The 17881-nt window shown below is 37.2% G+C and overlaps 1 protein-coding gene across 1 annotated transcript in view; it reads left to right on the forward strand.

Moving 5' to 3' along the window:
* The first annotated feature begins 261 nt into the window (after positions 1-261).
* Positions 262-17881, forward strand: part of LOC117410921 (serine/threonine-protein phosphatase 2A 56 kDa regulatory subunit delta isoform-like) — a 38765-nt gene continuing 21145 nt past the window's right edge. The window contains exons 1-4 of the mRNA XM_034017876.3: positions 262-278; positions 596-761; positions 2070-2147; positions 16555-16735. Of these exons, the coding sequence (XP_033873767.2) occupies positions 277-278; positions 596-761; positions 2070-2147; positions 16555-16735 (427 nt within the window). The 5' untranslated portion in view covers positions 262-276. The remainder of the gene's footprint in view (positions 279-595; positions 762-2069; positions 2148-16554; positions 16736-17881) is intronic.

The following is a 17881-nucleotide window of genomic DNA, read 5'->3' on the forward strand; positions in this document are numbered from 1 at the left end:
CTGCTACATTACATTAACAGCCCAATACAGTGAATGTAGCCCTTTAAAATAAGGCACGTTAATTAATGTATGCACTTTATAATTGCGCAGAAATAAGCCGCAATGTTTTCATGCTGTTTGGTCCAGTGGTTAAAGAAAATGGCTTATAACCAGCAGCTCCCTGGTTCAAATCCTGGCGCTCAGCCACTGATTCACTGTGTGACCCTGAGCAAGTCACTTAACCTCCTTGTGCTCCGTCTTTCGGTGAGGTGATGCACAGTTCACACCCCCTAGGCTATGTAAGTCGCCTTGGATTAAAGGCGTCTGTTAAATAAACAAATAATAATAATTATAAGGATAAAGAGAGGGTTTTACGCTTATGGATAATTTATTTATTGATTTGTATTTTGTTTATATAAAAATCTTGTAGCCTCAGACCACACGCGCTGACCACGAATGAAACCCTCTGACACTTTTACTCTTGCAAGTTTTCAAGCCAATCATATTTTCCTGTCATATAGTTACCAGGCAGAGTTATTTCATACTGTCCTGCCTTAAAAAAAAAACGTAGAACAGCATTTGTCCTATGAAATAATTATTTAAGGCTTGTCACCAGGCAGAGTTTTTATCCACCGGCCAATCAAAATATTGTTGGCCTACAAGGGCGCAGGGAGCTGGAGGAAACCGAGGGAGAGCGACTGAGTTTCGGGGAAGCGAGTCACGGAGACACCGTGGAAAACATCAACAACAACAAAATGCCGAATAAAACTAAAAAAGAAAAGGTAATGCAGTTATACGTGGAACGAAATTATGACAAGTCAGTTACATGTTTCTAAATATCCTGGTTTGCAAAAGCAAATACCAAATTTCAATTTCAGTAGATTTTGATTTTCAACAAGGCCTATATTTAAGACCTGCAAAAAGCGCCATACCTTCCCATCTCTGTGGTGTTTAGTACTCAGAATAAAGATATTATTGAAATAAAAAAAGCGGTCTATTTTTTAAATTTGGAATAATAAATACTGTTATTGTTTTGTGATCAAAACATAGGCCACTTTTGTCATTTGTATTTTTTTTCTAAAATAAAATAACAGTTCCATGCATGTGGGAAACACAAATATATACATTTTTTTAAGGAAAAGTTTTTTTTTAAAATTTATTATTATTTTTAGTTTTTTTTATTTATTTCATGTAGTCATAGTCATTTACTATAGCCGTTGCCGTTTTACAAGTCAGTATATCGAACTGGATAGTACAGCATTGTTTAAATCAATACTGTCTTTGAATATTGGTGTAATGATAGTTGTTTGAAGATCATGATTTTTGTTTTGCCAGTTTCTTTTTTTATTTTTTATTATTGTGTGGAAAACGTCATGTTGAATTCATACGGGATCCGCTTGATAATTTTTCAGTAAGTTAGTTTGTTGCTGCAGTGCTGGTGGATGAAAGCTGCTTGTTCTTTTTCTAACAATTTTATAATTCAATTTCTTGAAATATATTAAGTTTAAATAAAACAAAAAAACTGGCAAAAGATTAAAACAGATAAGATTTTTTTTCTGTATATATATATATATATATATATATATATATATATATATATATATATATATATATATATATACTGTTAATATTACGTGACATATTTGAAATGCATAGCGTACCGGACAATACAGTAATTGCGTTTTGGCAGTTTTCTTGCGGTTTAATAATTATTAGTCATGCCAGTACTTTTTTGTATTGTCATCTATACCCACCTTCTGCAGAATCGAACAACGAGAATCTGGCGCTGTTTTTATATTCCATATTTAAAGATGGGTTTAAAATAAATGGGGGGGGGGGGGTGCAAAAGCATTACTCTCTGTGTGTGTATGTGTGTATATATATATATATATATATATATATATATATATATATATATATATATATATATATATATATATATATATATATATATACACACTTGGAACTTGACGTATGAATGAAACGTCTTTATCAAGGGGAATGAATGACAGTATGCTCCTGAGAGGACATGCTTAGTACACATTCCCGGGTAAAATGCCAGTGGATAAAATTTTACTTGTAATCTACAGGAGCCAACAAAATCTGCTAAAAGCAGCACTAAAAACAGCAGCGTAGGAAAGGATCCAGCTCCAGACAACTCGGAAGAGGTAAACCGTTTATTTATAAACATGTATTATTATTATTTTTTTTAAATACCATTTTAAAATATCTGGTTCTATAGGCAGTGCTATGTATGTTTGCTGATATATATATATATATATATATATATATATATATATATATAATTTCTCTAGAGAGACTTGATATCATTATGTTACAGAATGCAAATAATTTGATATATTGCTGTCCTTGTGATTTATACTGCATGGATTTATTTGTCTTTTTGCAAAATATACTGTCATGATTATCTTATCTGGAAATTCCTATTGTGACATCCCTATTTAGAGCTACAGTTGCTATGTGTCTCATATTAAACAGTCTCGATTATGGAATAGTTAGTTGCCTACTGGTAAACGTAGCATAGTTTTGAGTCCAGCATATGAGTATCTAATTTGATTTTGATTTAATCCACTGCAAGCTGATTTTGTAGAATTTGAGGTCCTTTAATGTAAAATTGCCTTTTGATTGTAAATTTAAATTTCTCTTTGGTTTACTTCTGTCCTGTTTCTTGTGCAGTACTTCAGCTCCCACATTATTGATGGTAGTAGTCATAGTGCCTGCAGTATTTATCTCTTTACAAAAGGGAAATATTATTGATTGAATCTATTTTAAGAATAATGACATGATGCACTTCCTATTACGCATGCTTGCCGAGGCACAATTTCTCCACCAGCTTGCAGCAGGAAAAGCTTATGCTTGTAATTGCCAAAAGTGAGTAATGAAAGACTGTCAGATTAGTCCTCAGCTCTTGGCTTTTTCTGGTATTGATCAGCACAAGAAAGGAGGGATTTCCTATTCAAGTATAAATGTGTTGAACATTTAAAATATTGGGAATACATTTATTATTATTATTATTATTATTATTATTATTTTCATTCAGTCTGTAAGTCAACAGTTAGTGCTGGTTAGGGTAGTACATTAGTTTTACTGGTGCCTAGAGATAAACTAATACAGTACCTACCTAAAATGTATTAAATGTAGGGTTGTGCAGCAGGAGTGTATTCACATTTCAATACATGTTGTGATACGAGAGTCATGAAATTAAGTGTGAAACATCAAAATTGCATTATTGTACCATTTGATAGTGCAAATGTTTGGAATAAAAACAGATTTGGGTCAAATAAGATTCACACAACCTGCCTTGCTTCTGATTAATCTTTAAAATAGTTATTTAAAAATTACAAATGCAGTAAAATAGTACAATAATAAAAAAAAAATTAATACTTTTGGTCAGTTTTAGAAAAAAAATGTTTTAGAAAAACAGTATTCTTTTTTTTTTTAATTTCGGAATCTGACAGGTTTAAAAGAAGAAAAAAAAAATCAGTTGGCTAAATAGAGATTCATTTTAAAACAAATACCGGTAAATTAATGCTACCCTCTGTGCCTTGGAAAGCTGTTTCCCGTCCTCTTGTTTTACATGCCGGTGTAATTCAGGAATAGCTGTTTCAGTGTTATAAGGATAGGTAAGAAGTGTGTAATCCAAAAGTATGTATATATTAGTTTTCCACAATACTGTAGAGGCACAGATTAAATATACCAGGGACTGTAATGCTTTTGGCACACAGATGTTTAAGATAGATTTGAACTATTTATTTCCAGTGTAGGTTGTGCATGTTGAGTAATAGGCATTATCATACCTGCATTGGCTGACAGACTGACCTTGTTGTCTTCAGTTGTGACTATAATTATTATGATCCTAAACGTGACTCTTAGCAAGAATTTGGGGTAAGTCGTTGATGCAAAAAAAAAAAAAAAAAAAAAAAAGCCACACTGTTGATTTTAAACATGCCGGCACACAGGTCGGATTTTGCCATGTTGCCTTACATCATTAAATTAACTGTCATGATCAACAGTTAACCCGCCTCCGCTTAGCTCTCTGGCTCACTTTTGGCTGGTTTGACAAACGTTCTTTACACACAGTGATTGAAAATTTGGTGTGAGGACATACTAATAAGTATTCTAACTATAAACACTCAAATTAAATCAGTGCATAAACATCACTGTTTGCAGACCACAGTGTTTTTTGCATGCAGTCTCACATTTAAGTCTACCGGTACAGTGGTCACTGTATCGATAATCGTGTCCTCAAGAAAAATATCACAGTTCACTGTGCAAATCGATGAATTGGCACACCACTAATTAAATTTATTCAAACAAAAGGTCCACTCCACTGATGCTCTGAAAGGTGTGTTTTTGTAAGGTTTCAGAATGCAGAGATTTTCTGTCCTTAAATGGAAAAGTGATATTAAGAATCCGTCGGAGGTCTCTACAGTATCTACCTCAGTCACAGTTTTCAGACAGTCCAGTTTGTTTTTATGACCTTCTGTAAGCAGCCTGTTGGAATGTTGAAAAAAATGATGCAGCAACAACTCGCTTTGATCCATCTTCTTTTGCTGTGTACTTCTTTTGTATTACAATTTCAATGAAGTGTTTTAGGCTCATGAAATTGCCGCTTCTTTGTACTATAAATATGTATCATGTGCAGTAGTTCTTTTGTCAAAACAACAGCTTTTAGACAGACTGTATTGTGCAACACTACGTTTAAGAGGCACTTAGAAATACCAGATGATTTCTATGCCTAGTTAAAGATGCCGTACGCAGATGAAAGTATCCTAAATCTTGATATTCTTACAGAATTAAGTATGCTTGTTCACCATATTAAGATAACAAACTGGTAGACCTGGGAGGAACATGAATGTTTTCCATCTGAATTGTCTTTCATTTAACTAAAATTCAAATAAATATTAGATTTGTCTTGTATTGTTAATTAGCTGAATAAGAACTTGCTTTCTATGCAGGTAATAACAGCAGGTTAACTTGTGCACAGTGATGTATATGCTGGTCAACAAGGAGGCCACTAATTCCCAGTTTGATGTTTTATAAATTTGTTTGCAACCGGTAGCATTTAACTTTTAAAGTACTCCTGAATTTCGCTTTATTAACACTATTATACCCAGCTCTACAGCCCCCGCCAAAGATACCCTGAACCAGACATGGGCCAGGTCCTTATACCTGCAGGGATTCAGTTGCATCGAGACTCAACATTATGTAATGTAATGCAGGAAAGGCTGTAGTCTGCTCTAAGCAACACTACTCAGGAGGCGGTGAGCCGGGTACTTTGTTGTTTGGACTAGTATTAGCTGGAAATAATCAAATATGTAGAGCTTAGACAAGCACGGTCCAAGCTGTCCCAATTTAGTGATTCAGCACTAAAAACCTCATTTTTTATTGGTATCCCCATTATGTGTAGACACACTAATGAGTTCTGTTTGGGTTCCATGAAAAACACATAATTTTCTTTCAGAATTTTCAGTCAAGAGTTCAATCGCTTAATACCCACATAATACATTAAGTTCCCCAAACCGGGGTGACCACTTATCATTCGAGAGAGGGGTGCGAAACCACATGAAGCCAGTTGGATTGAACGTCAATAAGTAGAGGCTCACCCAATAGCCAAATTTTGCCTACTGTAAAGGATTTGATTCCTGCAAAGCAGTAAAAATATAAAATAAACTGATTCAGGGCTTAACACCGACTGGATTCAAGAGAAATAAACTACATTAGACTAAATAAGCTTGTTTGACTTAGTCACAGGTCAAAAAACAACACAGGTGAAAATAAAGCCTCTTTGCTGGCTTTCCTAAGCAGTCTTCCTGGTTTTTATTGCACTGTAGCATTGCTTTTTTTCGTCCATCACGAGATCTCAGGGGTACCGGAATCTGTACCTGCATTACAGCAGATGCACGCAAATAGGTGCAACAAGTGCAGGCAAGCACAGATTTTACTTTCGATATGTTGTACACGCAACGATTTTTAAAACTCCCCAAAATGAGACTTCCCCTTTTAAGAATGATTAAATGTAAGCACATGCAATGAAATATTCATGGGCACAAATGTAATGTTCTGTCAGTTAACTCATTTTAATAACCAATCAATTTTATGTTTCCTGTTTTAAAACTATAAATGTTGAATACAGTTCTGCATACAGTACATTGTGTGTCTGGTCTTGTGAGAAGATTTACATAGTTTTCACAGAGATAAATTAGAAATTCACAACAGTGAGAATTTCTTATCAGCCTATGAAGGCTAAAATGTGTGTGCGGGGTGATGTCTTTTTTAATTTATTTGAATGTTTTTTGAGTTTTAGGTATGAAGCAGATTGGTCTCAGATAAGCAAATCTATGTGATACACTATATGACAACAGACACACCCTCAGTTGTATGTGTGGTTCTCTCTCTCTCTCTCCTCTCTCTCCTCTCTCTCCTCTCTCTCCTCTCTCTCCTCTCTCTCTCTCTCTCTCTCTCTCTCTCTCTCTCTCTCTCTCTCTCTCTCTCTCTCTCTCTCATATATATATATATACACACACACAGACGTGCTCAAATTTGTTGGTACCCTTACAACTCATTGAAATAATGCTTCATTCCTCCTGAAAAGTGATGAAATTAAAAGCTATTTTATCATGTACACTTGCATGCCTTTGGTATGTCATAGAATAAAGCAAAGAAGCTGTGAAAAGAGATGAATTTTTGCTTATTCTACAAAGATATTCTAAAATGGCCTGGACACATTTGTTGGTACCCCTTAGAAAAGATAATAAATAATTGGATTATAGGGATATTTCAAACGAATTAGTTTCTTTAATAAGTATCACACATGTCTCCAATCTTGTAATCAGTCATTCAGCCTATTTAAATGGAGAAAAGTAGTCACTGTGCTGTTTGGTATCATTGTGTGCACCACACTGAACATGGACCAGAGAAAGCAAAGGAGAGAGTTGTCTGAGGAGATCAGAAAGAAAATAATAGACAAGCATGGTAAAGGTAAAGGCTACAAGACCATCTCCAAGCAGCTTGATGTTCCTGTGACAACACTTGCAAATATTATTAAGGAGTTTAAGGTCCATGGAAAATCGACCCCAGATTGAACAGAAGGATAGTGCGAATGGTAGAAAAAGAACCAAGGATAACTGCCAAAGAGATACAAGCTGAACTCCAAGGTGAAGGTACGTCAGTTTCTGATCGCACCATCCATCGCTTTTTGAGAGAAAGTGTGCTCCATGGAAGAAGACCCAGGAGGACTCCACTTTTGACAGAAAAACATAAAAAAGCCAAACTGGAATTTGCTAAAATGCATATTGACAAGCCACAATCCTTCTGGGAGAATGTCCTTTGGACAGATGAGTCAAAACTGGAGCTTTTTGGCAAGTCACATCAGCTCTATGTTCACAGACGAAAAAATGAAGCTTTCAAAGAAAAGAACACCATACCTACAGTGAAACATGGAGGAGGCTCGGTTATGTTTTGGGGCTGCTTTGCTGCGCCTGGCACAGGGTGCCTTGAATCTGTGCAGGGCACAATGAAATCTCAAGACTATCAAGGCATTCTGGAGTGAAATGTACTGCCCAGTGTCAGAAAGCTCTGTCTCAGTCACAGGTCATGGGTCCTCCAACAGGATAATCACCCAAAACACACAGCTAAAAGCACCCAAGAATGGATAAGAACAAAACATTGGACTATTCTGAAGTGGCCTTCTATGAGTCCTGATCTGAATCCTATCGAACATCTATGGAAAGAGCTGGAACTTGCAGTCTGGAGAAGGCACCCATCAAACCTGAGACAGCTGGAGCAGTTTGCTCAGGAAGAGTGGGCCAAACTACCTGTTAACAGGTGCAGAAGTCTCATTGAGAGCTACAGAAAACGTTTGATTGCAGTGATTGCCTCTAAAGGTTGTGCAAAAAAATATTAGGTTAGCGGTCCCATCATTTTTGGCCATGCCATTTTCATTTGTTTTATTTACAATATTATGTTGAATAAAAAATCAAAAGCAAAGTCTGATTTCTATTAAATATGGAATAAACAATGGTGGATGCCAATTACTTTTGTCAGTTTCAAGTTATTTCAGAGAAAATTGTGCATTCTTCGTTTTTTGTGGAGGGGTACCAACAAATTTGAGCACGTCTGTATATATATATATACAAAAAATAATATATTACACTACTGTGAAAAAGTACTTGCCCCCTGTCTGATTTTCTGCATTTTTGCATATTTGACACTGAATGTTATCAGATCTTCAACCAAAACCTAATATTAGATAAGGGACCCTGAGTGAACAAATAACACAAAAATTTGATACATATTTAGTTATTAAAGAAAGTTATGCAACACCCTATGCCCCCGTGTGAAAAAGTATTCTCCCCCTTAGACTCAGTAACTGGTTCCGCCACCTTTAGCAGCAATAACTGCAACCAAACGCTTCCTGTAGTTATTGATTAGTCGCTCACAGCGCCGTGGAGGAATTTTGGCCCACTCCTCCATGCAGAACTGCTTCAACTCAGTGACATTTGTGGGTTTTCGAGCATGAACTGCTCGTTTCAGGTCCGGCCACAACATCTCAATGGGGTTTAGGTCTGGACTTTGACTAGGCCATTCCAAAACTTTAAATTTCTTGTTCTTCAACCATTCTGATGTAGACTTGCATGTGTGTTTCGGATCATTGTCTTGCTGCATGACCCAGCTGCGCTTCAGCTTCAGCTCACGGACGGATGGCCTGACATTCTCCTGTAGAATTCTGATACAGAGCAGAATTCATGGTTCCTTCAATGATGGCAAGGCATCCAGGTCCTGATGCAGCAAAGCATCCCCAAACCATGACACTACCACCACCATGCTTGACCGTTAGTATGAGGTTCTTACTGTGGAATGCAATGTTTGGTTTTCGGCAGACATAATGGGGCCCACGTCGGCCAAAAAGTTCCACTTTTGATTCATCTGTCCATAGAACATATTGTTCCAGAACTCTTGAGGATCATCCAGGTGCTTTTTGGCAAACTTGAGATGAGCATTCATGTTCTTCTTAGTGAGCAATGGTTTCTGCCTTGCTACTCTGCCATGAATCCCATTTTTGCCCAGTGTCTTTCTGATGGTGGAGTCATGAACACTGACCTTAGCAGGGGCGAGAGAGGCCTGCAGATCCCTGGAGTTAGTTTGATTTATATTGGGCAGGGCTGGCCCAAATCGGGCCTGGTTGTTAACCAAAGTACTCAAACAGCTGACCCTAATTATCCCTTTAATTGGGTTGAGTTAACTAATCAAATGAAAGAAGCACCAAACTTTGGTGTCATTTTTTCTCTTACTCCCTCTATATATATTACTACAACCCACAAAAAAATCTGACCAAATACAATGTGAAAAATGTGCAAAAATGCAGAAAATCAAACGGTGCAAATACTTTTTCACGGCACTGTATATATATATAATATACTGCTGTGCAAAAGACTTAGACACATTCAGGATTTACAATGTATATCGATGTTGTGAACATCAGCTGTTTACTCCCGACCTCCACCGGTGTTTTCTTTTGTGGTAGCTTTGACTGCTGTTGATGCAGCTTGGTTTGGGTGGGGGTGTTGGTTTGCTTTGATCAGGATCTTCAAGAACTTTTGATCACGACAACTCCGGGTGAAGTGTGCGTGGGTAGCTGGTTTGAGGTGTTGTGGTGGCTAGTCCATCACATTTAGCCAGTGGTTCTCACAAGGGTGGGGGGTGGGGGGTGGGGGGTGGGGGGTGGGGGGGGGATCATGGCAGGATCAGTTAAACAATGCATGATTGAGACGCGAAAAATGCAAAGAGTAGAAACATGCAAAAATGTCTGACTTTTGCACAGCAGTGTGTGTAATATATATATATATATATATATATATATATATATATATATATATATATATATATATATATATATATATATATATATATATATATATAATTTTACACATGTAAAATTAATCGATTCATTTAACGCTTATTTAGCTATTTTCAAGTTTTATGTAAATCGTTTTTTTTCAGTGCTTTCGCTTTTTATATACTGTTCCAAAATGCTTTGACCTTCTTTCTGTCAAAATATGTATAGTACAGTAGTAAATCGACAGTACTTGCACAATTAAGTTGTACCTTCTTTCTTTTGCTGTCTTCCACAACAAAATTCTTATGGTCACTGGCACATTCTTCTGGGGTTTTTTGTTTTGTAGGCATTTTTTTACATTTCGCCAAAATCAGTGTTGTACTGTGTGGGCTATAAAATTGTAAATTATCAGCAAGTTAAGGAAGGCTCTGTATCAGAAAAACAGATGACACTTTAATTGCAGGGATGGAAATAAGACTTCTATCGCATAGCATTTTAAGGCGTTACAGGTTTTCTTTAGAGCTTGAGTAGCCACAGCGTATAGGTAACAAGCTGAGGTGTTTCTTATTAAACTCAATAAAACCAGGACTGGATCAAAGTGCTATGCAATGATAGTCTTATTTGCATCCCTGAATTTTTCTTGGCTGAAAAGGATTGTGGAGAAAAATTATGTTTTATATAACTAGACACAGATTCCTGTATTTAGCAAAAATAACAGAGTAACAAACAATGTATCACTCGGGCAAAAAAATACTTTTTCTTTATTTATTTTTTTACATTGGCTTCCGAGCACAGTATTTAGCAGGGGTATTGTGCAACTTAGTCTGAAGGTCACAGACGGGACACCATTGTGATTTACATAAAGTTTATCCAGGTGGCCTTCTACTTGTTCACGCTATGCATATTAACAGAATAATAAAATCTTGTCTTGGTACATTGAGGCAATTGGTGAAAATGATGACAGTCTAAAATTCTGATTGCATATAGTGACTGATATTCAAATAGGAGCTGTGGTAAAATTATTTCCTCTGTCCCAGATTTTGTTGGATAACTGCTGTGCTTCGTGTTTCCTCTCCCTTACCCAGCCTGGATTATGTATTCGAAGCTGTGTAATCTGATCAGCATGATATATATAATATTTAGTTTTAAGTACAATATTACAGTTGTGTGTGTATTGCTAGATATTTTAAACATGTTAATCATGATATTTTAGATGTTCAGGACAATATACGATATTTAACAATCTGATCCAGGTTTTAAAAAAAAAAATCAATACGTATTTTGCCAAAAACACAAGTTTGTCAACAGTATTATGTTTGTCTTGTACGTGTACATGTAATCGGCGCTCTAGATAAGGTTTTGAGTCATTGAGTAATTTAGATACTATGTGAGTAAAATGCAACATTACCTTGAAGTCGTGAGTACTTTTGTAAATACTGTACATACTTTAATGCTGACTTATGGGGTATGCATTAACTACAGCCTTTTATTTTAACTGTAGTGTTTACTTTGAACTACTGTACAAAAACTTGATCTTACAATAAAAACTTTCCTTTCCTTATTATCCACCTGAAAAAAACCCAGTAATGTCTTTTTCGCAGCCATTTAGTCCTGCGTTAATAATATTTAGTGTTCCGCATTTCCAGTTTATTCCGAAAATTACAGGGTTTTTTTTAAACTGGATGTCAGTTTTTACTGATTTTATACCTGATTTTTGTGTACTATTCAATATTTTCCCAGTACTATTTTATAGGAAATACACAATATTTTGATCAAAATGCTGATTTATTTTGACTCCGACATTTGTATTTTATTATTATTATTTTTTTATATAAATTTAAGTCATCGCCAATGGTTTTTACCCCGGTTTTCTCCCCAATTTGGAATTCTCAGTTATTATTTTTATCCCGGTTCACCGCTGCAATCCCCCCGGTGTCAACTTTATGTACTGTTTGTTTCGGGAATAAACAAAACAACGTTTAACTTGAACTGTTATTTGACATCCTTATTTTTGTAGTTAATTCACTGGGGTAAAGTAAGGCCTACACAGCTTATTCGTTACTCCTGGGATATTTTTCTACTTTTAACGCGTTACACATTTAAACATCTTGCTGTAAAACAAAGGCACACACACACACACACAGGGGCCACATCGCTGCTGCTATGCTGTCTCTGCCTGTGTTCTGAGCAATGTAATGGCTTTTATTACTTATTGAAAACGAGCAAATATCCGAACATGAAAATCCCATGTTTGTCCCAGCACTAATGTATGTATGTATGTATGTATGTATATGTGTGTGTGTGATATATATATACAGACGTGCTCAAATTTGCTGGTACCCCTCCACAAAAAACGAAGAATGCACAATTTTCTCTGAAATAACTTGAAACTGACAAAAGTAATTGACATCCACCATTGTTTATTCCATATTTAATAGAAATCAGACTTTGCTTTTGATTTTTTATTCAACATAATATTGTAAATAAAACCAATGAAAATGGCATGGACAAAAATGATGGGACCGCTAACCTAATATTTTTTTGCACAACCTTTAGAGGCAATCGCTGCAATCAAACGTTTTCTGTAGCTCTCAATGAGACTTGTGCACTTTGGCCCACTCTTCCTGAGCAAACTGCTCCAGCTGTCTCAGGTTTGATGGGTGCCTTCTCCAGACTACAAGTTTCAGCTCTTTCCATAGGATTCAGATCAGGACTCGTAGAAGGCCACTTCAGAATAGTCCAATGTTTTGTTCTTATCCATTCTTGGGTGCTTTTAGCTGTGTGTTTTGGGTCATTATCCTGTTGGAGGACCCATGACCTGCGACTGAGACAGAGCTTTCTGACACTGGGCAGTACGTTTCGTTCCAGAATGCCTTGATAGTCTTGATTTCATTGTGCCCTGCACAGATTCAAGGCACCCTGTGCCAGGCGCAGCAAAGCAGCCCCAAAACATAACCGAGCCTCCTCCATGTTTCACTGTAGGTATGGTGTTCTTTTCTTTGAAAGCTTCATTTTTTTGTCTGTGAACATAGAGCTGATGTGACTTGCCAAAAAGCTCCAGTTTTGACTCATCTGTCCAAAGGACATTCTCCCAGAAGGATTGTGGCTTGTCAATATGCATTTTAGCAAATTCCAGTCTGGCTTTTTGGTTCTTTCAAAAGTGGAGTCCTCCTGGGTCATCTTCCATGGAGCCCACTTTCGCTCAAAAAGCGACGGATGGTGCAATCAGAAACTGACGTACCTTCGCCTTGGAGTTCAACTTGTATCTCTTTGGCAGTTATCCTTGGTTCTTTTTCTACCATTCGCACTATCCTTCTGTTCAATTTGGGGTCGATTTTGGCCTTGCGGCCGCGCCCAGGGTGGTTGGCTACAGTTCCATGGACCTTAAACTTCTTTATAATATTTGCAACTGTTGTCACAGGAACATCAAGCTGCTTGGAGATGGTCTTGTAGCCTTTACGTTTACCATGCTTGTCTATTATTTCCTTTCTGATCTCCTCAGACAACTCTCTCCTTTGCTTTCTCTGGTCCATGTTCAGTGTGGTGCACACAATGATACCAAACAGCACAGTGACTGCTTTTCTCCATTTAAATAGGCTGAATGACTGATTACAAGATTGGAGACATGTGTGATACTAATTAAAGAAACTAATTAGTTTGAAATATCCCTATAATCCAAGTATTTATTATCTTTTCTAAGGGGTACCAACAAATGTGTCCAGGCCATTTTAGAATATCTTTGTAGAATAAGCAATAATTCATCTCTTTTCACAGCTTCTTTGCTTTATTGTATGACATACCAAAGGCATACAAGTATACATGATAAAATAGCTTTTAATTTCATCACTTTTCAGGAGGAATGAAGCATTATTTCAATGAGCTGTAAGGGTACCAACAAATTTGAGCACGTCTGTATATAAATTATAGTCACAATACATTTTATTTGTGACAATATTTTTATCTTCATTAAATGCTGGTATATCGCCCAACCCCATGTAAACCACAAATAATACTATTCAATTTATTTCTTATTCTTAAGTTAATGTAGCCTTTTATTTAAGATGCGCTGACTGTTCTGGACTATCAGAGACCTCACTGGACCCTCTTATCCATTCTGTATTAAATCACAATATTTACAGTATATTCATATAAAATAGCAGCCCTTTTAAACATAATCCCTCCCTCCTTCCTGATTTAGAATGTTGTTGCCGTTATTATTATTATTTGTTTATTTAGCAGACGCCTTTATCCAAGGCGACTTACAGAGACTAGGGTGTGAGAACTATGCATCAGCTGCAGAGTCACTTACAATTACGTCTCACCGAAAGACGGAGCACAAGGAGGTTAAGTGACTTGCTTAGGGACACACAATGAGTCAGTGGTTGAGGTGGGATTTGAACCGGGGACCTCCTGGTTACAAGCCCTTTTCTTTAACTACTGGAACACACAGCCATTAGGGGTAGAAGATAACCAAAACACAATTACACTCTGGCTTTACAAAGTTGTACATGTAGCCTGCCTTTCAAATTGTGGTGCTGTTATGCAACTGTGAACGGATGGGGATGGGGATGGGGATGGGGATGGGGATGGGGATGGGGATGGGGGATGGGGGTTGGGAGTCAAAGAAAAGAAAGCCTTAAGACATTTTACAAAGGATGTATTTTAACACTCTTAAAACCTTGGTTGTGAGGGGGTGCCTCAATGTGTTGTGCAAAGGAACTTGTGGAGTAGTGGTTAGGTCTCTGGACTCTTGACCAGAGGGTTGTGGGTTCAATCCCTGGTGGGTGACACTGCTGCTGTACCCTTGAGCAAGGTACTTTACCTAGATTGCTCCAGTAAAAACCCAACTGTATAAATGGGTAATTGTATATAAAAAATAATGTAATTGTATGTAAAAATAATGTGATATCTTGTAACAATTGTAAGTCAACCTGGATAAGGGCGTCTGCTAAGAAATAAAAAAATGAAATTGAGGTAATTAGGGTACATGTAAGTAACAGGGATCCATGGTTATCTGTAATAAAACAATTCATTTCTCTTGGAAGGGGAGGAATATTTTTTCTGTTTCAAAACTTTGCCATATTCTCTTTTTTCCCCTAGATTTTCTTTTAATAAAATCATCTTTGTTTCAGAACAAAGGTCAAATAGATTTTTCATTATTGCAGAAAAGTGGTCTGCTCTATTGAGAGCTTTGCAACATGTAGGAGGAGAGTGATTCATCTAGAGCAGTGGTTCTCAAACTTCGCTGCACTGCGACACCCTTCTAGCATTAAAAATGACTACGCGACCCCACTGCCCTTTGTTATTGCAGAATAGTTAGTATTGATAAGTAAAACATGCAAAAATAAAAAATAAATTACATTAACTTAATGGGAGGGGTGATCTTACATGAATGAACACGGAAAAGGCATGAATGCTTTCAGAGCTGTAGATGATAGCTCTTGGTTTTCTTGTTGCACAGAAATCCAAAAGTAAGCAAGAGGTTGAGAAAATATGAGCTTCAGTGTCTTGTCACAAGAAAGGTCCATTTAATTCTTCTTCTGCTGCAAGTGACAAATTAGTGCTTGCAGTTGCTTCTGCAATAAAGGGGTTTCTAATTCGCCCCCCTGCTTTCCGATTTCTTTTCAGGGTAGATCTCTCGAAACTGAACCTGAAGGCTGTCCAGGTGGCTGGTGATAAACAGTTCTAACTCACTCTTTGACAAGGCACTCTCATCCAAAAAGATATTTAGTTTAAAAAAAAAAAAAAAAAAAAAGCCTCCAGGCTGCCACGGTTTACGCGATTGTACCACAAGGACAGTTTCTTGATCCAGCTTTTGATTTAGTCAGTGAGAAAGGACAGATGTACCTAGTCCTTGGAATGACATGTTAAGAATATTTAAGCGATCAGAAATATCTGCCAGGTAAGCTAGCAGAGCAAGCCATTTAGCATCTACAACCTTTTCGGGTTCTTATTTTTTTCTGCTGATCGTCCTTGTCGACACTTCTTTTGCTGCAGTGCCACTCAATTCCCCATTCATTACTCACGTTTCCAATACTTCAGAAAACTGTCAGTTTTTTTTTATATTTATAAAGCAACTTTTTGAACCAACTTAACAACAAAAATCAGAGGCTGGACTAAACACTACAGAAGTGCATTCTGCTGATTTGGCAGACTTGACAAGTTCAGAATGTTCAGACAGTCGGGTAGAGTGAGGGACTCATTGGGAGTAAAAAGTGCCAATGATAATAATAAATTAATGTACCTGTTTCTTAAACTAAAATCGTTTTTTTAATTAAATTGCACAGGTATTCGTGATCCCATTAAAAGGCCACAGTTTGAGAACCGCTGAGCTAGAGAATATAGGGATGGATGTACGTACTGTAGTTACTTTATATAACTGTGATACAGATGTCTGCCAGAATACTTTGAACATCTCACTTTGAAGATTTTTATTGTGGCTGCCGAGGGACTAGATGACGTGCACTTGCCCTCAGCCACTGTCTGACAACACTGTCTCACAAAGTTTTTAGCCTGTGTTGCCCCTATTGATTCTAGTTTTGTCTGGTATTGAGGATATTCTTAAATTTCTGTAGGTTGCACGATGGAGTTGCACGCTAAAGCTTCAGCTATAGGTTCAAAGTTTACTAACAGATATTAAATCTGATCGACATAATGCTTGGTCAAAAACAAGGGTTTCCCAGACTACGTTGCTGACTTTAATTCATTTTTTTTAGGCACAACTGCAGCAACAGACTGCAAGCAAACGACCCAGCAACAGCACCCCGCCTCCTACCCAGCTGAATAAAATCAAATACTCCGGGGGACCACAGATTGTAAAAAAGGAAAGGCGCCAGAGCTCGTCCCGCTTCAACCTGAGCAAAAACCGGGAACTGCAAAAACTACCTGCTCTCAAAGGTAGGCAACACTGTTTTATTTGTATGCTTATGAAAAGTGTTTTTTGTTTTGTGGACTGATGTCCACATTTCACTTACATGAGCTGTAGAGAGGAAAGCCATAAAAGCTAGTCAATAACATCCCTTTTTAAAAAAAATATATATTTTGTAACTTTTTTTCCGAGACCCTACAATCCCTATGAATTCTCTAATCTTCCAAAAGCCCTGCAGTCTTTTCCCAAACTTAAAAAATATTACTTAATATTAGAGCATGGGATCTACCTGACCCCAGTAGATGTTACAATAAAATGATGCAAACATTTAATAAAATTCATTTGTTGTGCTTGAAACCAAATCCTACTTTATTTTGAAAATCCTTCCCAAATTCTTAAATCCCTCCTATAGTCTCATCCGTATCTCATATTTCTGTCTATACTGTAAGGTTGAATCACATGCATTTTATATATTTGTTTTCGGTTACTTTTGATTTTTTTCTGTCACAATATGTATAGTAACTTGACAGTACTCGCACACTTTTTCAATTGTGCCTTATTTCCTTTGCTGTCTTCCACAACGAAAACCTTGTGGTCAAATTGCCTAGCGGCAAGGCAATTATTTTGCACTGCGCCCTATGTAAGCTTAAGAGCAATGCAAATTACTCAACACGCACAAATAATGATCCGCAATTATGATGAGGGTCTCAATGAGCGCATCGGTCTATTTAGCGGCCGCACTTGCAAAGTTAGGAGTACAGAGAGCAGTAGTCGCTGTATGACATTTGTGGAGCACGAAAATACAAACCAAAAAAAAATGTCAGAGGAAGGGCAGCAAAGTCCTCTTGGCGCACGGAAAATAAATTTTCTGAGAAGGAGCTGAGAATCCTTTTTGCTGAGGTCACTCAGCATGAAACAGAGTTCTTTGGAAAAGCCTCAGCCAACATCAGTTGTGCCAGTATCCTTAGGAAATGATATGTATTGGCCTGCCCTTTTTAGCATGAAATCCAGAAATTTGCCTAGCATTCCAACTGTGGTCTGAAAGGAACCAGAGGCTGAATAGTGCAGAGAATACAGCACTTTCACATGTGCAGGGATAGCGTTCTGAGATTGACGCAGGGGTCTAGCTCATCCCTCAATTCAGCTGTTTGGTCTAGGATGGCCTGCGGAGTGAG

Source organism: Acipenser ruthenus, chromosome 6, assembly GCF_902713425.1.
Source record: "Acipenser ruthenus chromosome 6, fAciRut3.2 maternal haplotype, whole genome shotgun sequence".
Classification (NCBI taxonomy): Eukaryota; Metazoa; Chordata; class Actinopteri; order Acipenseriformes; family Acipenseridae; genus Acipenser; species Acipenser ruthenus.